Source organism: Helicoverpa armigera, chromosome 8 (genome assembly GCF_030705265.1).
Source record: "Helicoverpa armigera isolate CAAS_96S chromosome 8, ASM3070526v1, whole genome shotgun sequence".
Taxonomy (NCBI): Eukaryota; Metazoa; Arthropoda; class Insecta; order Lepidoptera; family Noctuidae; genus Helicoverpa; species Helicoverpa armigera.
Genome location: NC_087127.1, coordinates 10,896,456 through 10,921,198, shown reverse-complemented (window position 1 = coordinate 10,921,198; position 24,743 = coordinate 10,896,456). Strand labels below are relative to the sequence as shown.

General features: G+C 36.6%; 3 protein-coding genes across 4 annotated transcripts in view; 1 reads left to right on the top strand and 2 right to left on the bottom strand.

Moving 5' to 3' along the window:
• Positions 1-443: 443 nt before the first annotated feature.
• LOC110374914 (SUZ domain-containing protein 1) lies at positions 444-7,085 on the bottom strand. Its single transcript, XM_021332832.3, has 3 exons — positions 6,981-7,085; positions 6,600-6,889; positions 444-5,607 (listed from the first exon to the last, which is right to left on the bottom strand). The coding sequence occupies exons 1-3, from the start codon at positions 7,038-7,040 to the stop codon at positions 5,367-5,369; spliced, it is 591 nt and encodes a 196-aa protein (XP_021188507.1). The 5' UTR covers positions 7,041-7,085; the 3' UTR covers positions 444-5,366.
• Positions 7,086-7,175: 90 nt separating this feature from the next.
• LOC110374908 (DNA-directed RNA polymerase I subunit RPA1) lies at positions 7,176-12,764 on the top strand. The gene is made up of 3 exons (XM_021332822.3): positions 7,176-7,314; positions 7,443-11,608; positions 11,875-12,764. The coding sequence occupies exons 2-3, from the start codon at positions 7,454-7,456 to the stop codon at positions 12,697-12,699; spliced, it is 4,980 nt and encodes a 1,659-aa protein (XP_021188497.3). The 5' UTR covers positions 7,176-7,314; positions 7,443-7,453; the 3' UTR covers positions 12,700-12,764.
• A 94-nt stretch (positions 12,765-12,858) lies between these two features.
• The window catches only part of LOC110374911 (putative inorganic phosphate cotransporter), a 49,846-nt gene continuing 37,961 nt past the window's right edge, over positions 12,859-24,743 (bottom strand). For both annotated transcript variants that reach the window (XM_049838243.2, XM_049838242.2), the window contains exons 2-11: positions 18,321-18,499; positions 17,891-18,003; positions 17,316-17,445; positions 17,117-17,204; positions 16,686-16,912; positions 16,249-16,398; positions 15,547-15,679; positions 15,116-15,237; positions 14,697-14,816; positions 12,859-14,584 (exon numbers count right to left, since the gene is read on the bottom strand). In XM_049838243.2, the coding sequence (XP_049694200.1) occupies positions 14,369-14,584; positions 14,697-14,816; positions 15,116-15,237; positions 15,547-15,679; positions 16,249-16,398; positions 16,686-16,912; positions 17,117-17,204; positions 17,316-17,445; positions 17,891-18,003; positions 18,321-18,499 (1,478 nt within the window). In that variant the 3' untranslated portion in view covers positions 12,859-14,368. The remainder of the gene's footprint in view (positions 14,585-14,696; positions 14,817-15,115; positions 15,238-15,546; positions 15,680-16,248; positions 16,399-16,685; positions 16,913-17,116; positions 17,205-17,315; positions 17,446-17,890; positions 18,004-18,320; positions 18,500-24,743) is intronic.

Below are 24,743 nucleotides of genomic sequence, written 5' to 3'. Positions count from 1 at the left end.
TCAAGATTATGGTAATTTAAAAACTGGTTGGATACCTACTTGTTTATTTTCTGCGCAGCACGTAATCGGACCAACAAGATCTCAGTTAAGATTTCAATATAATTTCTTAATTACTATGCAATAATTACAATTATTTGTTTAGCTATAATTAGTTTGGGCCAATTCCCACGAGATAATATTACAAGGTTATGGAAATCACAGCTGAAGACGTAAAAAATGGTAAATAACAAAATTAACTAAATATTGACAAATTGTTTTATCTATTTGATTTATAGGTACCTACTGCGGTATAGATAGGTTGATCATCATCATCAGCCGATTTTTATCGTCCCACAGCTGGACACAGGCCTCCTCTCACACAGAGAAGAATTGATCGTTAATCACCACGTTTGCTCAATGAAGGTTGCTGATTGCAGTGTTAAGGAACAAAATAAAACAGACTATGAGATGACTAATATTTTATTTTAAAATAAATTATTGTTACAACAACGTTTGTGTTTGACAAGATTGTTGTTCTAGCCAGTGTTACGTACGATCGATATCTATCATTACTGTGCACATATTCGGTTGTAGGTATAAAAATTTATTATAGGTAATATACTACAAATAAAAGACACAGTTGGTTCTCACCTCTTTTTGTAACCTTGTTGGGTATTAACCATTAGGGTTGAGGTTGTGCGATAACCAATTTGGTTGCGCAACCTAAGTGTCCTTGAGCAACCCTTCTAGGGGGTTAAATAGCCTGAATAGTAACCATAGTCATAAGAAACTGTAAAATACTTTACATTCCGCACTTCATCAGTAGATTTCCTACTAATTAGTGTTGCCAGATGTTATGCTTTTGGCGGGATTTTGTGACATTACCGGCTTTTCAGTCATCTCAGAATATACACTGAAATCCCGCTTATTCAGCGCATTAGCAAAAGTGGAAATATTTATTTGGCAGCAAATTAAAAAGCAAGCGACGTGATCGGCATAAATGCATTTTTAACTCAACCTTTTCTGAATTTCTCCACTTTTAATTTACGCGCCTGGCAACACCACTACTGATTCTATTCTTTCAATAATGTACACTTCACCGTCCAAGTAGCTACAAGTGTTATTATTCAGTACAAAATACTAAATAACAAGAGAATCTTATAAATAGGCGCGTCGACTAAAGTATAAATAATGATTATAATTTCAATTAACAGTACTATTTTGATACATGCATCCATGGAAATATAAAGAATGAAATATTACCAGATACCTACTCAAAAGTTTTACGCACAGCTAACGCCATCTAGTTTTTACTTAGGTAACTATTTATAGTATTATTAAGCCTGTACCGCATCGAGGGATAAGCAGCATAAATCATTGTTAGTGAAAAGGATGATATCTAAATGTCAGTGGAGCCTTATTGTTTATTTAAGTTACTTAAGCCTTAAATAAAATCTAAATAGTGATAGTTGCGTGAATTCTTTTCATACTGGCATCTTTCTCTATTGGTACCTCTGTTAAATATGGCCAGCCAAATCTCAGTATCCACTAATGCGGATCAGAAAAGTTTTTAAACAAGAAATAGAAATTCTGTACTCAAGGATACTATTTCTATTCTATTGGTTGATTAAAAACTTTTCCGCTTCGATTTGGTGAGTCTGGGCGTACAGGAATGCAGATTTGAAAAATGGGCCTGTAACGGTTTTTAGCACTACCGATGCGTTTAGCTCTTTATTTTCATATTTTTCACACAATACTTATAGAACGGAGCCTCTTTTATATCTCAATGCGAAATCAATATGAAATAGTGTTAGTAAATCATTTACTGCAGATTTTTATAATCTTTCCTCATTATACACCGTGACATTTTAGTCGTCTTACAACGGCAGCCCACTTCATGTATCCAATGACTAGAACACGTTCATTAAGAAAATATATATATTTATGACATTTGAATAATTCAAAAATAAAAATAAATTCATTATTATGACGCATGACATAGATTATAAAAACACCCTGTAGTGAGCGCGGCCCGAGTCTTTATCAATGGAGCGGCGCGGCGCGGCGCGGCGCGGCGTCTTTATCAAAGTTCATTCACCCTAGCGCAAAATAAGTTTCTTACTATTGCAATCTTAATGTTCTCATTATGTAGCAGTTTGTAAACTTGCACTCTTACTTAACTTGTAACACTTAATTCCAATTCTTCCTTCATACTTTTACGGGCTTAGGACCGTCAGAAACATTTTTCGTAATAAAACCAAAACAAAGTGATGTAAGTTGACAATGACGTACCTATTATCAGGCCTCTGTCACTCTCTGTACTTGCGCGCGATAAATGCCTACCGCTCGCTGGGTTACCGGTAGCCCCACGCGGCTCAGGGCGCACAACAGTCACACGCGCCGCGCGCGTTCCAATATTATTATTTTTATTTCGTGCGGGTTGATCACTCCTCGGTTCCGTAACATTATTAGATTGTTAGGCGCAGCGTACAATCTTCTTGCTTCCCTTAAATTGTCACCAGCTATTGCGTGCACGCGTACCATTTGTAGGTACTCGATATTCGAGTAGCGACGGTTCCTATCACTCATCATGCAAGACGTATACCCTATTCACTCGTAGCGATCGCGAACAACACTTGATTACCGGTAGTGCGCGCACACTTCCACTTGCGGTGTTCGGACGGCAACTGAGCCACAGAATGACCTTTAAAACCAATTTTTAAGTAAAAGGCGGCATTTATCAAAGTCCACGTGGACTCTTTGAAAAGTGCCGTCGTCGTCTTTGGCGGTGCCGTCGTGCCGCTCGTGGAATGAATCTCATTGGATGACAGTCCACGTGGACTGTGCTAGATTGGCTTACGATATTTTGTCTCGTAAAAAATGGAGATGGAACGATCACTCGACTCGAGCGCTGGGAAGGTACTACTTTCTACCGTTTGATACGTAAACATTATTAACAGGATGTTTCTTATTTCTAATGTATTATTTATTTTTCTTTGCACCTATTATCTTAATTAATGCTATAAAATTAATAATCATGTCTAGTGGTATTTTATGTCGGATACATTCAGTGGACCACCTTTGTAAGACGACTAAAAAGTCGCGGTGTATAGGATTTTGACATCAGTTTCATACGAGTTATATCAAATTCTTATATCTACTAAGCAAATATGGGTCATTAAAATCCGTTAAATGATTTAACCTTATAAATGGCACATAATAAATATCGGTGGTACTTCCATCAGTTAGTGAAACCCTTGCAAATGATTTTGGCACCTTTAACTAAGTCAAGGTAAAATTTTGACCATTTTTGGCTATCTACTTAACTTGGCTCTGGTTCAAATCTGCATATTGAATACATGTACAGAATACCCACAAAATATACAGTAATGAGTATTTTAATGCGAGGTTTTATGCAAGAACTTGTGTAATTTTGTGGGCAATCTGTTTATGTATTTTTTTTTTTCAACAATGAGTACAAGACTGGCCAAATATTTATAGAATGAATATATATTTTTTAAATCTGTGTTCTTAAAAGTTGCGAGATAAAACAGAAATACATGTTTCATTGACTCGCTAAAAGGTATATAAGGGATGGCACTATAGGGCCATTCATGCAATTTTCGCTGCCAAGAGCATAGTATTTCATTCTTTATATTCCCAATCGAATTAATTCTAGTCAATGTTCTACTTAAGATGTTCTAAAACTCGATAATCTATCCCTGTACTTCTTATAACGAAATCTACGTTCAATATTAAAAGTACATGTCAAATGATAAGAGTGTATTTCCGTATATTCACAGTCGAGTTAAGGTTTGCAATAGACAATATTATTCTATATCACAATCCTTGTTATATTATGTAGACTTAAACTAGCGTTGGTTTGGTGCGACCAACATTATTTTGATTATATTTATTTTGTTATTAAATGTACCTAGCATATAAGCTAATAAAATGACTACACTAAAGTATCTTTACTTTGCAATAAAGATTTTAAGATACTTAAAATTTATCCTACAATGTAGGCTTAGTGACATCATCGCAGTCTTATTGAGACAATATTTATAAATAATATCGCTTATTATAATTATAATCAAAATAATATCTGGTCAGATCACATACACACAATATCAGTCACACTTTAAATGCAAATTCACACAGTTTGTGTAAACTCCATTGCTTGATCTTAAAGGTCATATGTGCCAAGCAATTTTATGGCATTTTTGACTATTTCAATAGTGTCATTCACTCATATACCAAATGAGGCAAATTGAATAACACAAAAAGTTGTTAAAAGTCAGAATTCACACAAACAATGTGTAAGCATTGAAAAACTTAACATATTAAAATAATATACTATAAATATACAATTATTAGCAATATCTTATCCTAAAAATACGCTATACATGTAGAAAAACTGTATATAAAAAGTTTAATGCTAAACTTTAAATTTTTAGTAATATATAAATTGTATTCACACAATGGTAAGTTAATTATTCCTTAAATTCATTCAATTTTATCGACAAATGAAATTTTAAACTTGAAATGTAACTTTAGATTATGCTCATATATGTTAAAATATATGTAAATGCATACATGCAATTTAGGTAGAGTGTCTATTTCATCAAATCTCATCTTAACATTGTATTACAATGTTTTGTTTGTTTTTAACCTTTAATATTAACAATAACATTGTTCCCTGAAGTGAGCACTCTTCAATTTTAAATATCATTTCACAATTTTTAATTCAAACCTTATATATTAGAATTTATTTAAAATGGGTGTATTATGATCAATATTACAATTGACATTAGCAAAATTATGTCTATTTACACTTCTATTAATACAGCTGATTATTTAATTGAAATATGTTTGAGTGTGGTAACATAACCAGAATGTACTCTTATTATTCATTTACACTAATAAGTGTAAATTTGCCTTTACTGAAGCATAACTGTATGTATTTAGATCATTCCGGGACCTTAGCTAATTATAATGTTGCTAACCATTATAATGTATGCTAAATCAGTCTACTATAGTTGGGTAAGAGGCATAGCAACTATGAAGACTCCTTACAAGCTTAATTGGTGAATTCATATAACGTTTATACCTTCCAATCATGAAATTCAATCCCAAAACATTGATCGAGTTTTTCATTGTAAAATATGTACAAACATAATCCAGTCTTATGTTTTATAAAAAGTACAATAGACCTCAATCAAATTTGGCGAAGAAATCAAGTGACTTAACAAATTAAAAACTGTGAAACAAATATTATGCTAATATCAAAAACAACAGCACAACTGGTAATTTTACATTACTCGGATAAATCGAATGGATGGAAGTGAATTACGTCTTTGTGAGTTTATTGAATATTGTCGGTGGTGCTACCTTTTTTGAAAGCCCTTTGTGCCATCGGGGCCTCGAGGGGTGCGGATGACGAGGACGCCCCGGGGAGGTGGGGATGGGAACACTCCGGACACTGTGGCACCGGGAGGCAAGCGCGTGAGGACTTTCCGTTCCCTTCCTTTGGTATTATTGTCACTTTGAGGAGTCTTTGTCTTATTACTAGTGTTTTGATTGTCATTGAGATTGTTTGCTTGTAGTTTGTCTTGTAGCCGGCTTAGACTGGAATAGAGAAAGAAAAATGATTAATGCAAACAGGTAATGTGAAAATAGCTCCATTGATATGTATTTGACTATATATGCTCCTATTTTGTTATATTCATTGGGTTATCAGATCATGCTGTTCATAAGTGACTAAAGTAACTTTCAGTAGAAAACTAATAAACTTGTATGATGCATGTCTTACAGAATTTTCTTTATGTTTATTTTGCTCAAATACTTTAAAATCAAATACACCCAAAGAAAAGGCCTATAACAGGAACCAAACCAACAATTTCAGTGTTTCAACAACAAACATTTGTTTGGCACATAATTCAGATGTTCCCAATACATATTATTGTCACTTATACCTCATTAATAGTACTGAAAATCATTGACAAGCTATTATAGACACTAACTCCTACACACTAGACATCTTTTCGTCAATACAGACGTTTGTTGATGTTATTCGATACTGCAGCTTATTTTTGTGCATGTGTGTGTCAATACTAAACTAGGAAATGCATGAAACTGTTCATTAAAAATTTACATAAAAATTTGTACAGATTATTTAGTGTATCACTTAAACTTGTTTTAAAATAAATAGTTGAGTAACTACATCAATCAAAGAGAGGGTTTTTTGCTCTTGTGTCTATAACCCTGTTCTAGACATATTCAAATATTTTATAGTCAGAAAATCAAATGTTAGTCTACAGGTTCTCAGTGCCAGTGAAAATATGATAATAGAACACAAATGTGAACTTGAACACAAGTAGATGCTCTTGATACCTCCTGTACCAAGATAAGCTAGTATGATTAAGAAATTCCTTCACAAGAAGATTAGAATATATCACAGAATTGTCAACAGAGTAGTTAAAACCGTAAAATCAGTGTTGGACATTCAGAATAATCACAATTACTATGGTTGATGTTTGATTTGTCACCCAGAACAAACCTTGTAACATGGTGTTATGTAAAACAGTATCTCAGTGTTTTGTAAATGAAACCGGCCTTACTTGTCGTCAATGACGTCTTCGGGGCTCCGAGCTTCACCCAGAATCCGCAGCCGAGCCTCTGCGTACTCCTTTTGCCTTTGTTCAAGAGTTTTAACCGGGCGGGCGCGATTCTCGCCGTTCAGCTGGCCGCTGCCCGATGACGACGGCCTCTTCAGGATACGGATAGCTGGCTCCGGCATCACGCACTGAGATCCAATACACGCGCTCTCTTCAACAGTAACCTTGCAACCTTTGAGTGAAGTTTGCACTGGCGCGCAGTCACTTGACATCAGCCTGATCTTCTGGTCCAACTGAAATAGACAAACCCACATGTAAATAACTACGCGGCGGCCAACCCCGACGCCGGATACGTCCAGGTTCGGCTTTCACAGTTACACTTACGCCAATTTCGTCCATATCCTCCCAACTTTCACATACGTCAACTTCATCTTGGGCCGCCATGTTGACTGACTTCAGTGACGTTGCCACATAAAAAAAGGCAGCAGATTTAGTACGTAACTGTATTACGCAAGTTACGGTTTTTATATTTTACAAAACATTGTTATGAATTGCCATATTAAATAAGTCAATTTAGATTTTTAGATGAGATCTATCTGTCAAAACCAGTGAAAACAATGTGGTGGGTGGAGGCTAAGTTTCTGAATAAAGTGAACTGATTTTGGCTGTAAATTTTAAATAGAAGGTGAATTGCATCAACGAGGGCATGAAATAACAAGTAAGTGTGCATTTTTGTCAACCTATGTGTAATAAATGTCTCAGTAAATAAAAATATACTTTTACTTTCGACATAGGTTATGTTATCATGCCGTATTTATTTACTTACACGTTTGTACTTGATTTCAGATACAATAACAATGTCTTTCAAGTCGACATACGCCGCGTCGACGTCGGGCCTGACGTCCGTCGACCCTGAGTATGTACAGTTTCTAATGTTTTCTGACGAAGACGTGAGGAAGCTTAGTGTCACTAAAATCACTAATGTACAAAGTTTCGACGCTATCGGAAATCCTACGAAAGGAGGTTTGTATGACTCTGCTCTCGGACCTTTGAGGGACAGGAATGAAACCTGTGGAACATGCAACAATGTGTTATTACACTGCCCGGGACACTTTGGGCATATTGAGCTACCACTTGTAGTGGTCAACCCTATGTTTATCAAAAACATCTATTCACTCTTCCGCGTGAGTTGCTTAAAATGCTTCAAAATTCAAATGGATGATAGACTGAAGTTTATATTGAAACTTCAGCTGGAACTAGTTGATGCAGGTCACATAACTGCTGCCTTAGACTTGGATAACTATGTAGGGGACATCACCAGTGGAAAAGAAAATTCTCCCGACAAACCAAATAAAGTCATCAGAAAATACCAAAAGTTACTGAAGAAGAGAGATGCAGTTGTAGAAACATTTCAAAACAAAAACGTTGATAAATTACGAGCAAAGTTTATTAATCAATATTTTAGAGTCATTAACACAGCTAAGAAATGTGCTTATTGTGCTTGCAAGTTAATCAAAGTGACTACTTCAGAAAATAAGATTATGTACAATCTAAGTGCTGATGGTGCTGAAAAAGGCTCTAAAGGCATAAAAATCCTGATGCCTGATGAAATCAAACGCTACTGCACTTCTATTGCTCAAAATGATGAAGACATCCTCAAATACTGCTTCCCAGTTCTTAAATACTCACCAACACAACCAGTTACTAACGCTTTCTTCATGGATGTTGTACCTGTTCTACCTCCTAATGTAAGACCTTGCAATGTTCTGAGAGGAGAACTTGTTGAACACCCTCAAACTAATGTGTATAAGGCCATATTACAAAATGCCTTTGCGGCCCGAGCAGTATTACATGTACTCTCTTCTTCAGACCAACAAAAAACAATTGACAGTCTTGATCAGTTACCAAGGCAAGCTTATGAGGCTGTTCAAGGCAAAACAGCTGCAGAAAAACTTCACACAGTCTGGCAGGAATTACAAAAGAGTATCAATAACCTTTTAAACTGTGAAGGTCAGGGATTAGCAAGTCAGGGTCTAAAACAAATTATTGAAAAGAAAACTGGTTTAATCAGAATGCATATGATGGGTAAAAGAGTTAATTTTGCTGCTCGATCTGTTATCACACCCGACCCTAATGTAGATATAGATGAAATAGGTATTCCTGATGCTTTTGCTATGAAACTGACATACCCTATTCCTGTCACTGAATGGAATGTAGATGAATTGAGGAAAATGGTCATAAATGGTCCTAACAAACATCCTGGTGCTGAGAAAATTGAAATGGAGAATGGGAGAGTAATCAGCATAGCTGCAGATTCTATACAAAAGAGAAAGAGTCTAGCCAAAAGGTTGCTAACACCTGATGAGTTTAAGGCATCTGGTCTTAAAGTTGTTCATAGACATTTGGTGAATGGTGATGTGTTGATTTTGAACCGACAGCCATCTCTTCACAAGCCCAGTATGATGGCACATAGGGCGAGAATATTAAAAGGAGAGAAGACACTTAGATTGCACTATGCCAACTGCAAATCTTACAATGCTGATTTTGATGGTGATGAAATGAATGCCCATTTCCCACAGAATGAAATTGCTAGGAGTGAAGCCTACAACATTATGTCTGTGACAAAGCAGTATCTTGTACCAAAAGATGGAACACCACTGAGTGGGCTTATTCAAGATCATGTAATTTCTGGAGTAAGAATGTCCCTGCGTGGCACATTTTTCACAAAATCCGACTACCAACAACTAGTCTTTCAAGCACTCCCTAATCATAGGGGACCAATTAAGCTCCTTCCACCTACAATACTCAAGCCTTTAGTGCTTTGGTCTGGCAAACAGGTTTTGTCAACAATTATTATTAATACTACACCAAAAGGAAAGCCCTGTCTTACATTGATTGGGAAAGCAAAAATTAGTTCTAAAGCTTGGCAAAAGACTCCACCTAGACCTTGGAAAGCTGGTGGTACTCCATTTAATAACCCTAACACAATGACAGAAGCTGAAGTCGTTATTAGGAAAGGGGAACTCCTGTCTGGTGTTTTAGATAAAACGCATTATGGTGCCACGCCATATGGTCTAGTGCACTGCATGTATGAGCTATACGGAGGAGATAGTTCAAGTGCCTTGCTAAGTTCCTTCTCAAAAGTCTTCACATTTTATTTACAATGGATTGGATTTACACTTGGTGTCAAAGATATTCTAGTAGTAGAAGAAGCTGATAAAAAGCGCGATGACTATATTTGTTTAGTACGTAACGCTGGTAAAGCTGCAGCTGTGAAAGCTACTGATCTGCCTGCTGATGTCGATGACGAAAAATTAAAAGAAACTATCGAAATACTACACACTAAAGACCCTAAATTCAGAACGAATCTGGACAGACAGTACAAAACTATGCTAGATTCTTACACAAATAATATTAATACTGCTTGTTTGTCTGAGGGGCTACTTGAGAAATTCCCTTACAATAACTTGCAACTGATGGTCCAGTCTGGTGCTAAAGGTTCAACTGTCAACACTATGCAGATCTCGTGCTTACTTGGTCAAATTGAGTTGGAAGGCAAAAGACCGCCACTCATGATATCGGGAAGATCTTTGCCAAGCTTTCCTCCACATGACGTATCGCCAAGAGCTGGTGGATTCATCGACGGTAGATTCATGACAGGAATCCAACCACAAGAGTTCTTTTTCCATTGCATGGCCGGTCGTGAAGGCCTCATTGATACTGCCGTCAAAACCAGTCGATCTGGTTACTTGCAAAGATGCTTGATTAAGCATTTGGAGAGTTTAGCTATTTCCTATGATCATACAGTAAGGGATTCAGATAATAGTGTCATTCAATTCGCTTATGGAGAAGATGGATTAGATGTTCTCAAGTGTCAATTTCTCAGAGAAGACCAGTTTCCATTCCTTGACATAAATTCAAACGCGGTAATTGGAGAAGCTGTGATTAATAAACTGAAAGAAGATGAAGATTTAAAAGACGTTGCGAAAGCAAATAAATCTTTGAAAAAATGGAAGAAGAAGTACGGTAGTCCTTTCGAGAAGGTTCGAACGAGCGGCTTTGTCCAATTCTCTGCTGTTGAGAAAAAACAGATTGAATTAGACGATTTACCGACTGACAGAACGAGGGACCCGTTTTACTGGGAGCTAGAGAAGAAATGGCGTGCTATGGACGAAGAAGGAAGACAACAGTACACAAGGAAGAAATGCCCAGACCCAATCCCCAGCAAGATGTCGCCTGAATACAAATTCGGTGTCATTAATGAGCAGTTAGATAGTATAGTGCAACATTACTTAAAGAAGCGTCATTCTACTGCATATGACGAACATACGCCAAAAGATAGATTCGTAGACGTGATGAATGCTAAATATCTTGAATCAATGGCCGCTCCAGGTGAGCCAGTTGGTTTATTAGCAGCTCAATCTATAGGAGAACCTTCTACTCAGATGACACTGAACACTTTCCACTTTGCCGGTCGTGGTGACATGAACGTAACCCTTGGTATACCGCGTCTTAGAGAAATTCTTATGACTGCTTCAGCTAAGCTCAAAACCCCCAACATGGACATTCCGTTCCGAGACGATATACCGGACTTGACTAAGAAAGCTGAAAAATTACGACAGAAGCTCAACAGAGTTACCGTAGCTGATGTTTTGGAGAAGATAGACGTGCAATGTCAGATAGTTATCCGACCTGAAAGGCAGTTGAAGACGACAATGCGCTTCCAGTTTTTGCCGCATTCTCAGTACAAGACACAATACACGGTGAAACCACAGCAGATTATAAAGCATATGCAGAACAAATTCTTCCAAGAGATGTTTTCAACGGTGACAAAGCAAGCAAAGGCAGTTAGTGGTATTGTTTGGTCTTCTGAAAAGAAGAAGAAAAGGGCTAAAGGTAGCGGTGGTGATGATGATGACGAGGATGACGTTGCTGAGCCGGAGCCGGCTAACAATGTGGATGCAGACAGTTCTGATGATGAAGCCCCTAATGAAGATGATGACAATACCGATGTAAGTTTCCTTGTTCATATTAATACCATTTCAAGTTACTTTAGTAAAGTTACTAAGCTTTTGGATTAATGCGATTTTTTTTAATTTTCTATCTCTTTATTCAGTCATTGTAGTCAAGTCTATATTCTCAAAGTTGTTTAGTTTTTCTAATGTAGGAACTATGTAGTATACAGAACTCTTATGTAGAAAGGTATTCACATCAATCTCCACTCCACTATTTTGCTCTATTGTCGGTGTACTAAAATTATCCATCGTTTACATTACAGGCTCGAATCCGCAAGAAGAGAACAGAAGAGCAAGAATACGAAGACCCCGAATCGGGCGAAGAAGAGAAATCTGATGATGAAGTGGAATTGAATGATGAACAACCTACAGAAAAGGGTGAGGATGTCTTAGACTCAACTACCGTTGGCAACGACGCCGAAACTAGCAAGATCGCGACAGACGTAGTCTCTAACTTCAGGGAAGCTACAAATTATTCCTTCGACACAAAGCAGTATAAATGGTGCGAGCTGACCGTACTCTTCCCAATATCGTTCCTAAGAGTGGACCTGTCTCAGGCTCTCCGAGAAGCGGCAATGAAATCCGTCATACACGAAGTGAAACACATAAAACGAGCGATCACAAACAAGGAAAAGAATGTCCTGTACCTCAAAACTGAAGGTATAAACATTCTACAAATGTTCAAATACAATCATCTTCTAGATTTGAATAAACTTTACAGTAACGATATACATGCTATAGCTAATACATATGGCATTGAAGCGGCGAACAAAGTGATTATTAAAGAAATACAAAATGTGTTTAATGTCTACGGTATTACGGTGGATCCTAGACATTTGACGTTGGTCGCTGACTACATGACTTATAATGGTATTTTCGAGCCTATGAGCCGAAAAGGAATGGAAGCGTCGTCGTCGCCGTTACAACAAATGTCTTTTGAATCATCCCTTATATTCTTAAGGGAAGCTGTTTTGAATTCTAAGAAGGATAATATTCGATCGGCGTCCAGTTGTCTCATGTTAGGCCAGCCTTGTAGAAGTGGTACTGGCACATTTAGTTTACAACACTTCAGTAAGGTTATCAGCTAATTAATTAACATTCTTATCTGAAATCGTGTATAAGATCATTGTTTTCTATGAATAAATATATTGGTTATGAAATAATATTTTATTATGCTGACATCCTTACGCATCTAACCAAATTGAATGCATATGCAAATGTGATGCATTGAAATAAAACTGCAAAAATTGTTTTAAAAATCATTTTGTATTTGTCGTATTACAATAAAACTTATAAACGATTATTAACGACTAAGTAATTAATTACAGCGTTGATGGAAGCCGCGCGTGTTTCACACCGCAACTCTTGGATTGTACTCTTATTACAAGGCACATAACATTGTCACAGACAGAAATTCAACAATTATTTCATTCATTAATTCAAAGCTTTGTGATTACGTACAAATGTATAACCACTTACAAGTTATAGGAATAACATGTTACAATTACAATAATAATCTGTATGAGGTTTACATTATAGCTTAATGTTTACTTAGGCATTACAGAATGATCACATAAGCTCCTGGGCGTGTAGCGTCTCACAACGTTACATGAATTATTCTAATCCATAAATATTACAATAATCTTGCACGGAAAACATTTATTTCATCTCTTAACTAACTCAACAACATCCGCTTAGAGCGAACAATGAATGATTTTTATAAAATCAGAACTTCACAACACAATATTACCGTTTTGGCACTAACTCTCAGGCATAGACTGAAAGGAATTTGAGGTCTAGAAGTTAGCGGTTACAATTCAAATGCTCAAATACAATGTAGCACCAGAAAGTCTACAGCTTGAGTCGAAGTAACGCGTACAAATTGATTGTTTTAACCATAAATTTGAATATTCCTGATAGTCTATGACAAGGATTAGTGAAAAAGATTTCTCCAGTTGAACTATATTCGAGGTCTGCGACATAATTATCAAATGCTTTGATGGCACTACCTATTTATTTAACATTGTTACTTTATTATTTATTACTTGCGAGGATATAAAAATGTAAAAGTCACTGGCTAGGACGGTAACATTAGGTTTCATTTGGACCCCAGAATCGCTACTCCATCTTACATTCGTCTCATACATTAAGCTATAAAATATCTATTAACAATACTTGTATGGTAATAATTAGACTAAATATAATAAATAGCATTGTTAAAGTAATTAAAAAGTTGACCAAACACGAGTTCGTTGTGTATCGTACCTACACAAGATATTATCACAGCCCTATTGATGTGCGTCTTGTCGTATTTATTAAAAAAATACACTAGACAGGTGAAAAGACTGGGAGAATATAAAAAAAGATTTATCCACGATTTTAATATCAGAAACGTTAACAGCCATATCTAAAATAGGTCAATTAAAATCATAATATAACAACAACTTAATATAATTTGCAAATACACAGTCTCACCCTAAAAATACGTTGAACTCGTGTTTGGTCGAACGTAGCCAACAAACACAACCGCCATTTTAAAACGCGCGGGAAACGTTCTAATACTTTTTTTACAAGGGAATCATGGCGAGAGCCGTTAGATTCAGCCAACATTTAAAAGAACACAATTACGTTTTGCAACTGCTATACCCTAATTCAACCAATATTTTTATTAAAACACGTTAGGGTAAGTGTTGCAAGGCGTACTGAGTTAGAAGTTTAAACAGTTGTATTCGCTGTTGGTTCTCAACTTTTTAACCCTTATTGCGCGGTTTCCGCTTGGTTCTGATTCTTGGCAGCTTTCTTCTCTTGTTTGATGGCTTTCTTGTCGGCTGCCTTCTTGGCATTAGCCTCGTCATCAGCAGGGTTGTCCCAGTCCTGTCTTCTGCCGGACGCGAACACGTTGTAGAACGTACCGCAGAAAATGTAGATTCCGCCCGCGATGTAGAACACTTTCTTCCATTGCGCTTGTGTGGGCTGTTGAAAGAAAATATTTCATTGAATTTGTGAACATTATCAAAAGTGTCTGAAATAACTTTTCCTCCCAAATAAGTATTAAAGGGCAAAGCAATGAAGTGTAGATACTGACCCTGCCCTCAATGATGTATCCAGCGACAATGGGCGCGAGTAGACCGGTCAGATTGGCCAAGCAGTTGGTGAACGCCATCAAAACACCGGCGAAACGTGGTGAGATGTCCAAGTGGTTCACCTGTAGAGAAAATTGAAATTCATGAGTAAACAAATAGAGGCCAGATTTGAATGCAGCTAACATCTGTTTTTACTGCTATCGTTATAATCGAATTGAGTCTTCATGAAGCAAGCCTTTTTTGTGTTCTCAAGTCATATCCATCATCCTGCTTTTTGCTCAGCTTCGCAGCAACTCCATAACAGAGGGTTAAAGATTTATTTCTTAAAAGTTACCAGTCTGCCACGGCAATGATATACGCTTGTTTCATAATTTCTTCATAACAAATACTATTATATTATGTAGTAAAGAGTGATTCTTACCTTGAAACCAGAGTAGATACCACCGTTGAGACCGACACCCACGGCCAAGATGGCGACGGTGGCAGCAGGATTGCAGCCGGTGTTAGCGGCGATAAACAGACCAACAGCAGGACCATATTGACCTGACATAATAAATAACATTGTTACTATCAAGTCTATGGAAAATTAGAGAATAGAGATCCCTCAAAAGATTGTCAAGAAAAGAGGTGATCAAGTCTACAATAGTAAAAAGTCATTTCAAACAGACCACAATACATACTAGGTCTCTAGACAACAAGCTTTTTATTCTACTCTCGTTAAAAACAATAAATGAAGTATATTAAATCACACAAAGACAACATAGATTGAAAAGCAAAGTTGCAAAAAAAGAAGAGCAAAACTAAATACATAAATAAACCAATATAAAATCACAAATTTCGAGTAAATCTTACCGATACTGTTGATGACCTTCCTGACTTGCGTGTGGTTGAAACGTCCGCTGGACAACATCCAGTCGGCGACCACTGAGATGAACATCGAGAACAGCCACATGCACAGGTACGGTAGAGCGGACACGAAGCCGTTCTGAAAGAAAAAGAGGGGTTTAAAATACTTGTAATAGGTAGGTAGGAAGTGGGCGGCCATTAAATTAAAGCTAGTGCTATGAAAATCATTGCCGATGTATGTACCTTCTCATTAATCAGCTTTTAGTGTAAATAGATAATAGGTATCAAAGGACCTTTTATTTCTTGGTTGATTTGGCATGAGATTCTTTTTATAGGAAGCCGTTTTTATTTTGTTTCCTTAATACAAATCAGCAATCGGCAAAGTTAAAAATTGCCTACTCATAAATCTCGTTTGTCAAGTGTCAATTCTGCTACTCAGTACAATTGTCAGTGCTTGAACTCTTGACCCGGCGACGTTTGCTCGTCCAATGATTAATGGGCTGAACGATCCAAATTGTAGGTATTACGAGCCTCGCTTTATTGCTAAATTTATAACTGCATTGGTCAAGTGAACGATTTTTCATATAATAAAGTATATGCTCCATTTTTCTCAGAAGGTACTTTTGGTAGTTTTCATGCTTATTTTTTGTTGAGTTCTACAGAATTCACTGAGACTGGAATTTCGTGAAGACATCATAGGTTACTTACATCTTTGATAGAGAAGTGCAGCACTTGTCGCATGAAGGTTGGCAGTTCTGTCATGAGTGTCTCGTAACCGTAGTTCTGTCCCATGTGTGCCAACATGATGGCCCAGAAGGGAGTAGACAGCAAGATCTTGCTCCATGGAATTGGTGGTGACTGTAAGAGAATAAAGTGGTTAGAAAGCTGCTACACAATCTATAATAAGGATTTAAGATTTTGGTTTCCATAGCAAGGTACAATTGTCATTATTGCTAATTCTAACATGAAGAAATAAATGACACCGCAGCCTTTGCACAAATGTGTGTCTACAAAAAAAAGTTAATAATGAACTGAAGCCTCGGAAGGGTTTATTTAAATAACATCAATAATTCTGGCATGAACTGTGAAATTTATATTAAAAACTATTTTTAACTAGATAGGAAAAATCCAATCAAAATACTCACGCTGGAACCAGCAGCACCCCACAGCGAGCTCAAGATGTACTTCTTCTCGGCCTCCTTAATGCCAGGACACTGCTCTGGGTCCTCGGACACGAAGAACAGGAAAGCGAGACACCACACAGTTCCGATCAGACCGAACACGTAGAAGATTGAAGGCCAACCGCCGGAGAAACCGTACGCTGATAGTAGACCGGACAGGGGCATGGAGATCACCGTGCCGAATTGTGCACCTGCATGGAAAGATACGTAATATGAACCCGGAGTCTATCGCTTTTATTAAACGACGAAAAAGTTTAGATTCTCAGCCAAATACGGAGATCTGAGTGCCAATCTTGCTTTTGCTTTCATTGTATGGATATAAAAAGTTAGTTTCTTCTAATGTATGTAACTTAATTTTATGAAAGTGCATATTATGTAGATATAGTATATCTTACCGGCATATACGGCGGCTCCCATCCTACTCCTCTCGTTGGGCGGAATCCACTTGGCCAACATGGCGTGTGTGCATGGTACAATTGGTCCCTAAAAACACAACAACTTTATAATCATCATGATTCAAAATTGGAAAGCAAAAAGACTAAAACTGTCACTTCAAAAATTTGTCAAAGGAAAGAATAATGGTGTTTGTCTTACCTCGCCCAAACCTTGGATGAATCGCACCAGGATAAGATATTCGTAACCGGCCTCAGCAGCGACTGGTACCAGCAGGCCGAACACTGAGTTTACAAGCATACCAACACCTAGGAAGAGACGAGCTCCAAACCTGATGAAGAAGGAGTTAACAACATTAGGAGATAGAAGAAAGTTGATTAAAATAACGTACCTAAACCTCAAATGTTTATCTTTACTCCCAATCTCATCAGAAAATAAGTAGGTATATATCATGGAAGTAATTAAGCAATATTGAAATAAAAATGTTATAAAATGACAAGGTTCCCTTGATTGATTGGGATAATATCCAGACAATAACATGACGCTTCATTTGAACTGAGATAAGTGCAATGAAAAGATTTATTGAATATTTTGACTGGAGATGTGAAGGACAATCTGACGTAGACACTTCGTAGCAGTCTCATGACAATCAACGTTTGTGTAAATAAGATAAGCAGTTATAAACAGTGAGATCATTAAGGAGGTAAACAAAAGATGATTGGACTGAGTATTGTGCCTTGAGGTACACTCATGAATTATGATGACTAGATACGTACTTTTTGGATAGTATTCCGAAGGGTATCTGCGTGATAACGTATCCGTAGAAGAAGGAAGACAAAATATAACCCTGTAACGTCGAACTCCAGACGAACGATCCATCTTGTGATGTCTAAAACAATAGAAAAGACATCATTATTTAATGAACCTTTAAAAAAGATTTACGACAATCGCAGTTATTCTAAACATTTCCACTTTTAAGCCTTGAAGAGTTAGCGCAGTTAGTTCAAGGATTACGATGTTGACACAACCTACTGCGTTTATCTGTTACATTTCTTTTCAAAGCTTATTGCAATCTAGTTTTAAATACAAGTGATTCACTGATTTCATAACTGAATTGTTTCATCTGGTTATTTTTGTTCAATACTGTCGTAAATATTTTCATCATCTATCCAAAACCTAAATAGTTATATAGAGATTTGTACTTACATGGGTCTCATTGCCAACCAACACTCCGCACTCAGTATCCGTGGGCTCGGAGATGACAGGCAAAGCCGTGTGATTGACCATAGCGACGATGGCGACAGACATATTGGTCCTCATGACGTAAGCATTCGCCATCCCGAGGAACAACATGAATGTGACGAAGTGGCGGGTGCCGAGACCACCTGCGAAAAAAGAAAAGAGTTTTTGTTAGTAAAATATTGTAGTAGAACTTTTTGATGTTGCTTAAGTGAGAGAAGAAAATTGGGTATTGGGAGTCATTTCTCAGATTTCTGATGAATCAATCCACTGCTTTACTAAGCTTTTGATTAAGCTGATAAGTGTAGACAAATTAAATAATGAACATAATCAACATGCGGTAATGATAAAATTCCATTTTCCACCTCATAAAACTTAAATGCGTGAGTTAGCAAAAAGTCATGTATTATCAACATGCGATAATGATAAAATTCCATTTCACATCTAAAAAACTAAGATGATTTAGCAAAAAGTCTTCTAACAGTTAATGAAATGATACGAGATACCGTAAACGAAAATGTGTACGGCAATAACCACCCAATAGATAGTGAAGATACGGATAGTAAAACATGATTGGATTAAACACATTAAGATACCGTCTGGCTGGAAGTTTGATCGATAGAGATAACTGCATAACGCCGCGTGGTACCGACATTAGATAAAGGAAGCTAGAAGGACCACATTTCATGGAAGTAAAACTTTTGATAAAAGAAGCTCCTAATTAGTGCCCTTCATAATCAAGAGATATCTAATGTCGTCTAAGGGACCCAAGTTATATTCAACAGCCGGTAAAAATGTCCCCCTTAACCGCATTCGTACCTACATATTATGGACCATTTTGACTGGTCCTTCTGTCCAAAACTTTGCACCACAGTCAGTCAGTACTCAGTTCTTGACGTCATTTCGGCACCAATTCGTTATTTACTGCCGTGACTAACCGCAGAAGGTTTATTATGAACGTTTTAGGTCTGTACCAATCAATAGGTATTCTGTCGTCTTGTACCATTGCATATTATGCGATCCGTAGAAGTTAGAAACGTAGGTATAGATCTTTAGAGTTATCTAGTCCAAGGACCAGTAGTAGCTTATTTCTGAAAAACGTTTGATAGCTTACAGCAGATCTTATAAGCAAACTTGACAGCTGAGATCAACCATCTCAAAACATTCTATACCTCTTATGTTTTCGACAATCTTATTTCGCTTGCAGCCCCGGATCTAGGGGGGGGCAAGCCGGGGCCCATGCCCCGGGCGGCAAATTCAGGGGGCGGCAAAATCAGGCGGCTGCCTGATTTTAAATCCTAATAATATCATAATAGTTACCTACAGGGCCGACTTAACCTATGGTGCAGGGTGTGCGAATAACCCGGGGGCGCCTCGGTCTCAGGGGCGCCCCACCACCAGGAAATTTCGATGAAATTACACCCGTTTGATAAGGAAGTTCCATTGTATCATGATACTGACAAGCAAAGTTTCTAAAAAAGTCGCCTTCGCTTTGTTTAATTGATCATTTTGATTATTTTTCACTTTAAACATCCTCCAACTAAGTGAAAAAATTTTCGCTTTTTTTACATGACGTTGTTGTCTTTCTGATGGTTTATCATTTTTATTGACGCACCGAATCAACGAACGCAAATGGCACTCGCTCTAATCACGGTTTCTTTTTATTTGTATATAATTCCCAGTTTAATTTGTGAGTCTTCAAACAAATAATTTAAAAAAGTTCGTGGCTTTACAATGTACTTCGTCACTTATCATTGTGTCGTAGGCTCAAAAAATTTCGCGCTCGATTTGCTCGAGCAATATTATACATACATTACTTTCATAAGTTCATGACTTAAATCCACGCTGTATTACCTTTTATAAGTCAAATGTAGCAAAAAATATTATTTATGGAGTCCTCAAAAACAAAAAAGTTTGCGCTTCCGACTGCTTGTTACTTTACAGCGCTTTTTAAAATTTATTGCTCGCGCAAATTTTTACAATAATAGCATTATTCTGTCTCGACTTTCATAACTTAAACCTGGACAACAGTTTGAGTCTACCAAAAAAGTGACTTTCATTCGAACGTTCTTATTTATATTCCTTGTCACTATTCTCAGTACTTCGATCAATATGTACTACTCAAAATCTTTCAATACATAGGTGGCGCTTGGGTGATGATTGCACTCAGGCGCTACAAGAGCTAGAGACGGCCCTGTGAGTCTTCAAACAAATAACTTAAAAAAGTTCGCGCTCGCTACGCTCGCGGCTACTTGTTGCTTGACAATATACTTAATCAGGTACTTTTGTGTCGTAGGCTCAAAAAAATTCGCGCTCGCTTCGCTCGCGCAATATTATACAGGCATTACGTTATTCATTGCAATAGTCAAATCCACGCTGTCTTACCTTTTATAAGACAAATGTGCCAAAAAAAATATTTATGGAGTCCTCAAAAACAAAAAAGTTTGCGCTTCCGACTGCTTGTTACTTAACAGCGCTTTTTTTTACTTTTTGTCTACATTGATCTGTCTCGACTTTCATAACTTAAACCTGGCCAACAGTTTGAGCCTACAATGATTTGGACAATTTTTTTAAGTCATTTACCTACCAAAAAAGTGACTTTCGTTGGTGAAAATAAACAAAAGTAGGTAGGTAGGCGGGGCGGCATTTTTCAGTTTTTGCCCCGCCTAAAAAAAATTGAAGATCCGGGGCTGTTCGCTTGGATGGATATGTGGAAATCAAGGGGCAATGTCCGAAACCTTTTATAGCAAACAACAATAATAGGTCACAAAATGTAGGTAAATGAAGGGATTACATTACATTCCGCATAATTTCTCTCTTAGATAAGATAAAGGGTAAATAGATACTTAGGTATATAAAAGGATATTGTAGCGCAAATAAACGATCATTGTCGGCTTTGATTGATGCGTATCGACATTAGTATTGTCAATATTTATCAATATCTCGTCAGTATCTTATTTATCCATCAATTATTTAAATGATAGGATTATAAGAACTTTCTCAATGTTGGGTTATCCTGTATACCTCCTTATTGATCGTAACCTAACGATTAAAAGCACGGATCATACATATAGTGGGTCCAAAAGTAGGAAAATGGATAAATCTGTAGTATGAGTAATGTCTTAGGCTACCTAATTTATTATGGCGTGCAAGTATTTATTTGTCACATTAAAACCTACAGTTTTAGAACAACAGATACCTACACATGAATTTCATTGTCATTGTACCGGAAAATACTGTAGGCCCAATTCATTAATATTTACTTTGAAGGTAAATGACTAAGTAGGTATTCAATCGGGGCTTTGGGTCCATTATGACCACAAATTGGTCATTTCATAAACCCAGGTGAATATGACCGTACAGGTCATGACGGTAGGGAAAGAACTATGGACCTAGTTACCTATACCTTCTGAACAGTCATTGTTGATGTTTTGAGTTTTTCGTATTATTAAGTATGTAGAATAATATTGACTTTAATTGCTCTCACGATAAATAAATTGTGGGAAAAGAGGAAGAGTATTTTAAAATATAGGACTTATTAGGAAGTAACCTCATAGGTGGGTACTTAGAATTGAACAGACAAAGCAGAGGCAGCTGTGAACCAATATATTCTGTACCTACGTATCAAAGCCAAACACCAACTTCAAAAATAAGAACACGTAAGCATTAAGTTTACTAATACCCAACTTATTTATAGCCACGTAAAACTAGATATTAAAAATAGAGAAAACCATAGACTTCAAAAACTGTAGACAGCGTAACCTCTTACTTGGCAATAATAATTATTTTTGGAGCCAAAAACGGTTTCCCTACACGTAGTTTAGGTATAATATGTATTTCACTAATTCTGTATGATGTAAATAAACATGACAAAATTGGTGTAAACAAATTAACGTAATTAAGAAAATAGATAGATAGGTACAGGATATTTATGGAAAGTATCTACGTTCAAATGGTGACTTTGTCACTTTTTCTTCGCACAGTATTTAACTACGAATACTTCCTTGACACCTGGCTAAATTACTAACACTTTATTAACCAAAAGATTAATTACAAGTTGTTATGCCTGAATAATAAATTCGCAAATGGAGCAATATAATATTTCAAAAGATCATTCTACGTTTAAATAGCAGGCGATGATTGACACTTTACATGTTAGGTAAGTACCTACCTACATTTTATGAGTTTGTATTACCTATCTAGTCTGAGTATTCTTGAATTGGCAGGTATATGAGCGAAGGATTACAATTTATACGAAAATATTACGTAACTTTGCTACACATGGTTTAGTTTTCTGTTTAGTTTAGTTATTATTATTCATAGTAGCTCAGTCAACTGGTAGCCTGTAATATTTAACCCGAACGTAGCCAGATTGAAACATGATAGACCCAAAAAAACTTAGCTGCCAAGATAAAGTTGCACTCTGGTCTATTTTTACGTGGTAGACACGGAAAAAAACTGAGTTAGTTTATGCAATATACTTATGTCTGGAACGCAAAAGTAAAAAATACAACGAAATTGCCACAAACACATTCAAGTCCTTTGGTGCGGTCCGAAGGACCAAGCTATCCTCTAGCTATTATATTAACGCTACATTACCTTATGAAAAAAAAAGTGATACCTCAAAAGAGTTTCGAATCAACTCTTTCGTCTCAAAAACGTGTGCAAAACAGACAGTACAGCCCATAAATTAATCTATAAGTAAATGTTTTCGGTAATTGCATAGATTTATGTGTGAAAGCGTCAAAGGAGCCGCATGTCTGCGCGTGAGTCGTGAAATGTTGCAATCCCACACGTCAACAAGTATTCTAAACATTTTTATTTTAGAGAATACATAAAAAATGTATTTTATATTATATAGGATTGTAAATAGGATTTTCTTTAACATTCCATGTCATGTTACTTGTTATTTGTGTGTCTAAATTGTATGCCAGAGTTGCATTTTCTAGTTTCTGAAATTCCTATTTTTAGATAGGAACCTACGAATAGAGATTTAATAGAAAATTAAATACTTGATTCATTGCGTTTAGTAGGTTTATAACAAGGTGTATGAAAACTTGCCAAGTAACATCATTAAAAAGTAACTATTTTTAACTGAGGTATGTGTATGGAACTTGGTACTTATTCAGATCTCACTTCTTTTATAGGCGAAGCATTCCCATATTATCGAACTTGGCAGTCTTTCACATTTTTGTTTTGGGTGGGATAGGAACCTACGAAAAGAGATACCAGTAGAGATACCAACTGTTTCGTAGGACACCTGTCTTATAGAATGTGAGTAATTCTTACTTTTATGACACACCTGTCTTATAGAATGTGACTAATTCCTTAAGTCTTTAAAGTTCAGGCCTCAGAATTTTCGAATTTTCCACCCGCTACCAACTACCGCTGTTTTTCTTCAGAACTCATTTGTTTTTCACATAAGTTTTCCATCAAGTTGTCATAAACAAGAACTTGTATAGTTTCCCACTTATTGTCTGTGGATGCCGTACACATGTCAGGCAAATGACTCCGCTACAACGTTGCATTTAAAATGCTTCTCTTTGCGACTGAATGAGACGAGACATAATTATGCAAACATAGTTAAGTATGCTTCTTTACCGAAAGCAACAAAAGAAGAAGGTTATTGGTTAATAGAAGATAATTATACCTTAATCCTGGCCAGTGTAGCAAGTTGTCAATTCATTCGAATTTTAAGAAAATTTTGACGTCCATTTTTTCTAATTCGGTCAACCGCAGAGATATCTAGACTTACGTAGGTCTACATGACTTCCCAGTATAGATCAGAACGTTACTAAAATTGATTTATAACAATATTTCAGTCACGTAGTTTTATTTTTATTAATTTTGGACGTCATCAAACGCATTCTTGGAATCGCCGTTGAATATAAACTTGCTGAATGTTAACGCTTATTTTGGCGCAAAACACTATAGTGGCAGATTTTTTTAAAGATCGGCGTATTTCAATAACTGATCTACATATCTATTGATTTGCCTACTAAAGAAAACTTTTGGAAAACATTTGATGCTCAGCAATTTAAAAAATCAATATGTCAAATCAAGAGAGGTTAGGTACTGAGATCCGCAGCGTATCTTCTCAGTTGACTTCCTGCGAATGTGCTAAATGCATTAATTGGTCTTACCGATCTTCCGAAAAGGAATTACTGGAATTACCAATGACTTCTATTACTTTCTCAGAAACCGGTCGTAAAAACAGTCAACTACAGTTAAATTATCAATTTGGCAATTGTACAAAAATAGGAATATTTCTGTCCTAACACGTGCTGAAACATGACATTTGACGTCATTTGTTACGTCATTGGTCAGTCAGCGGCGTACGGTTACATATCAAATCTGGTTACTTTGAAATATTTGATGTACAAGGCTACG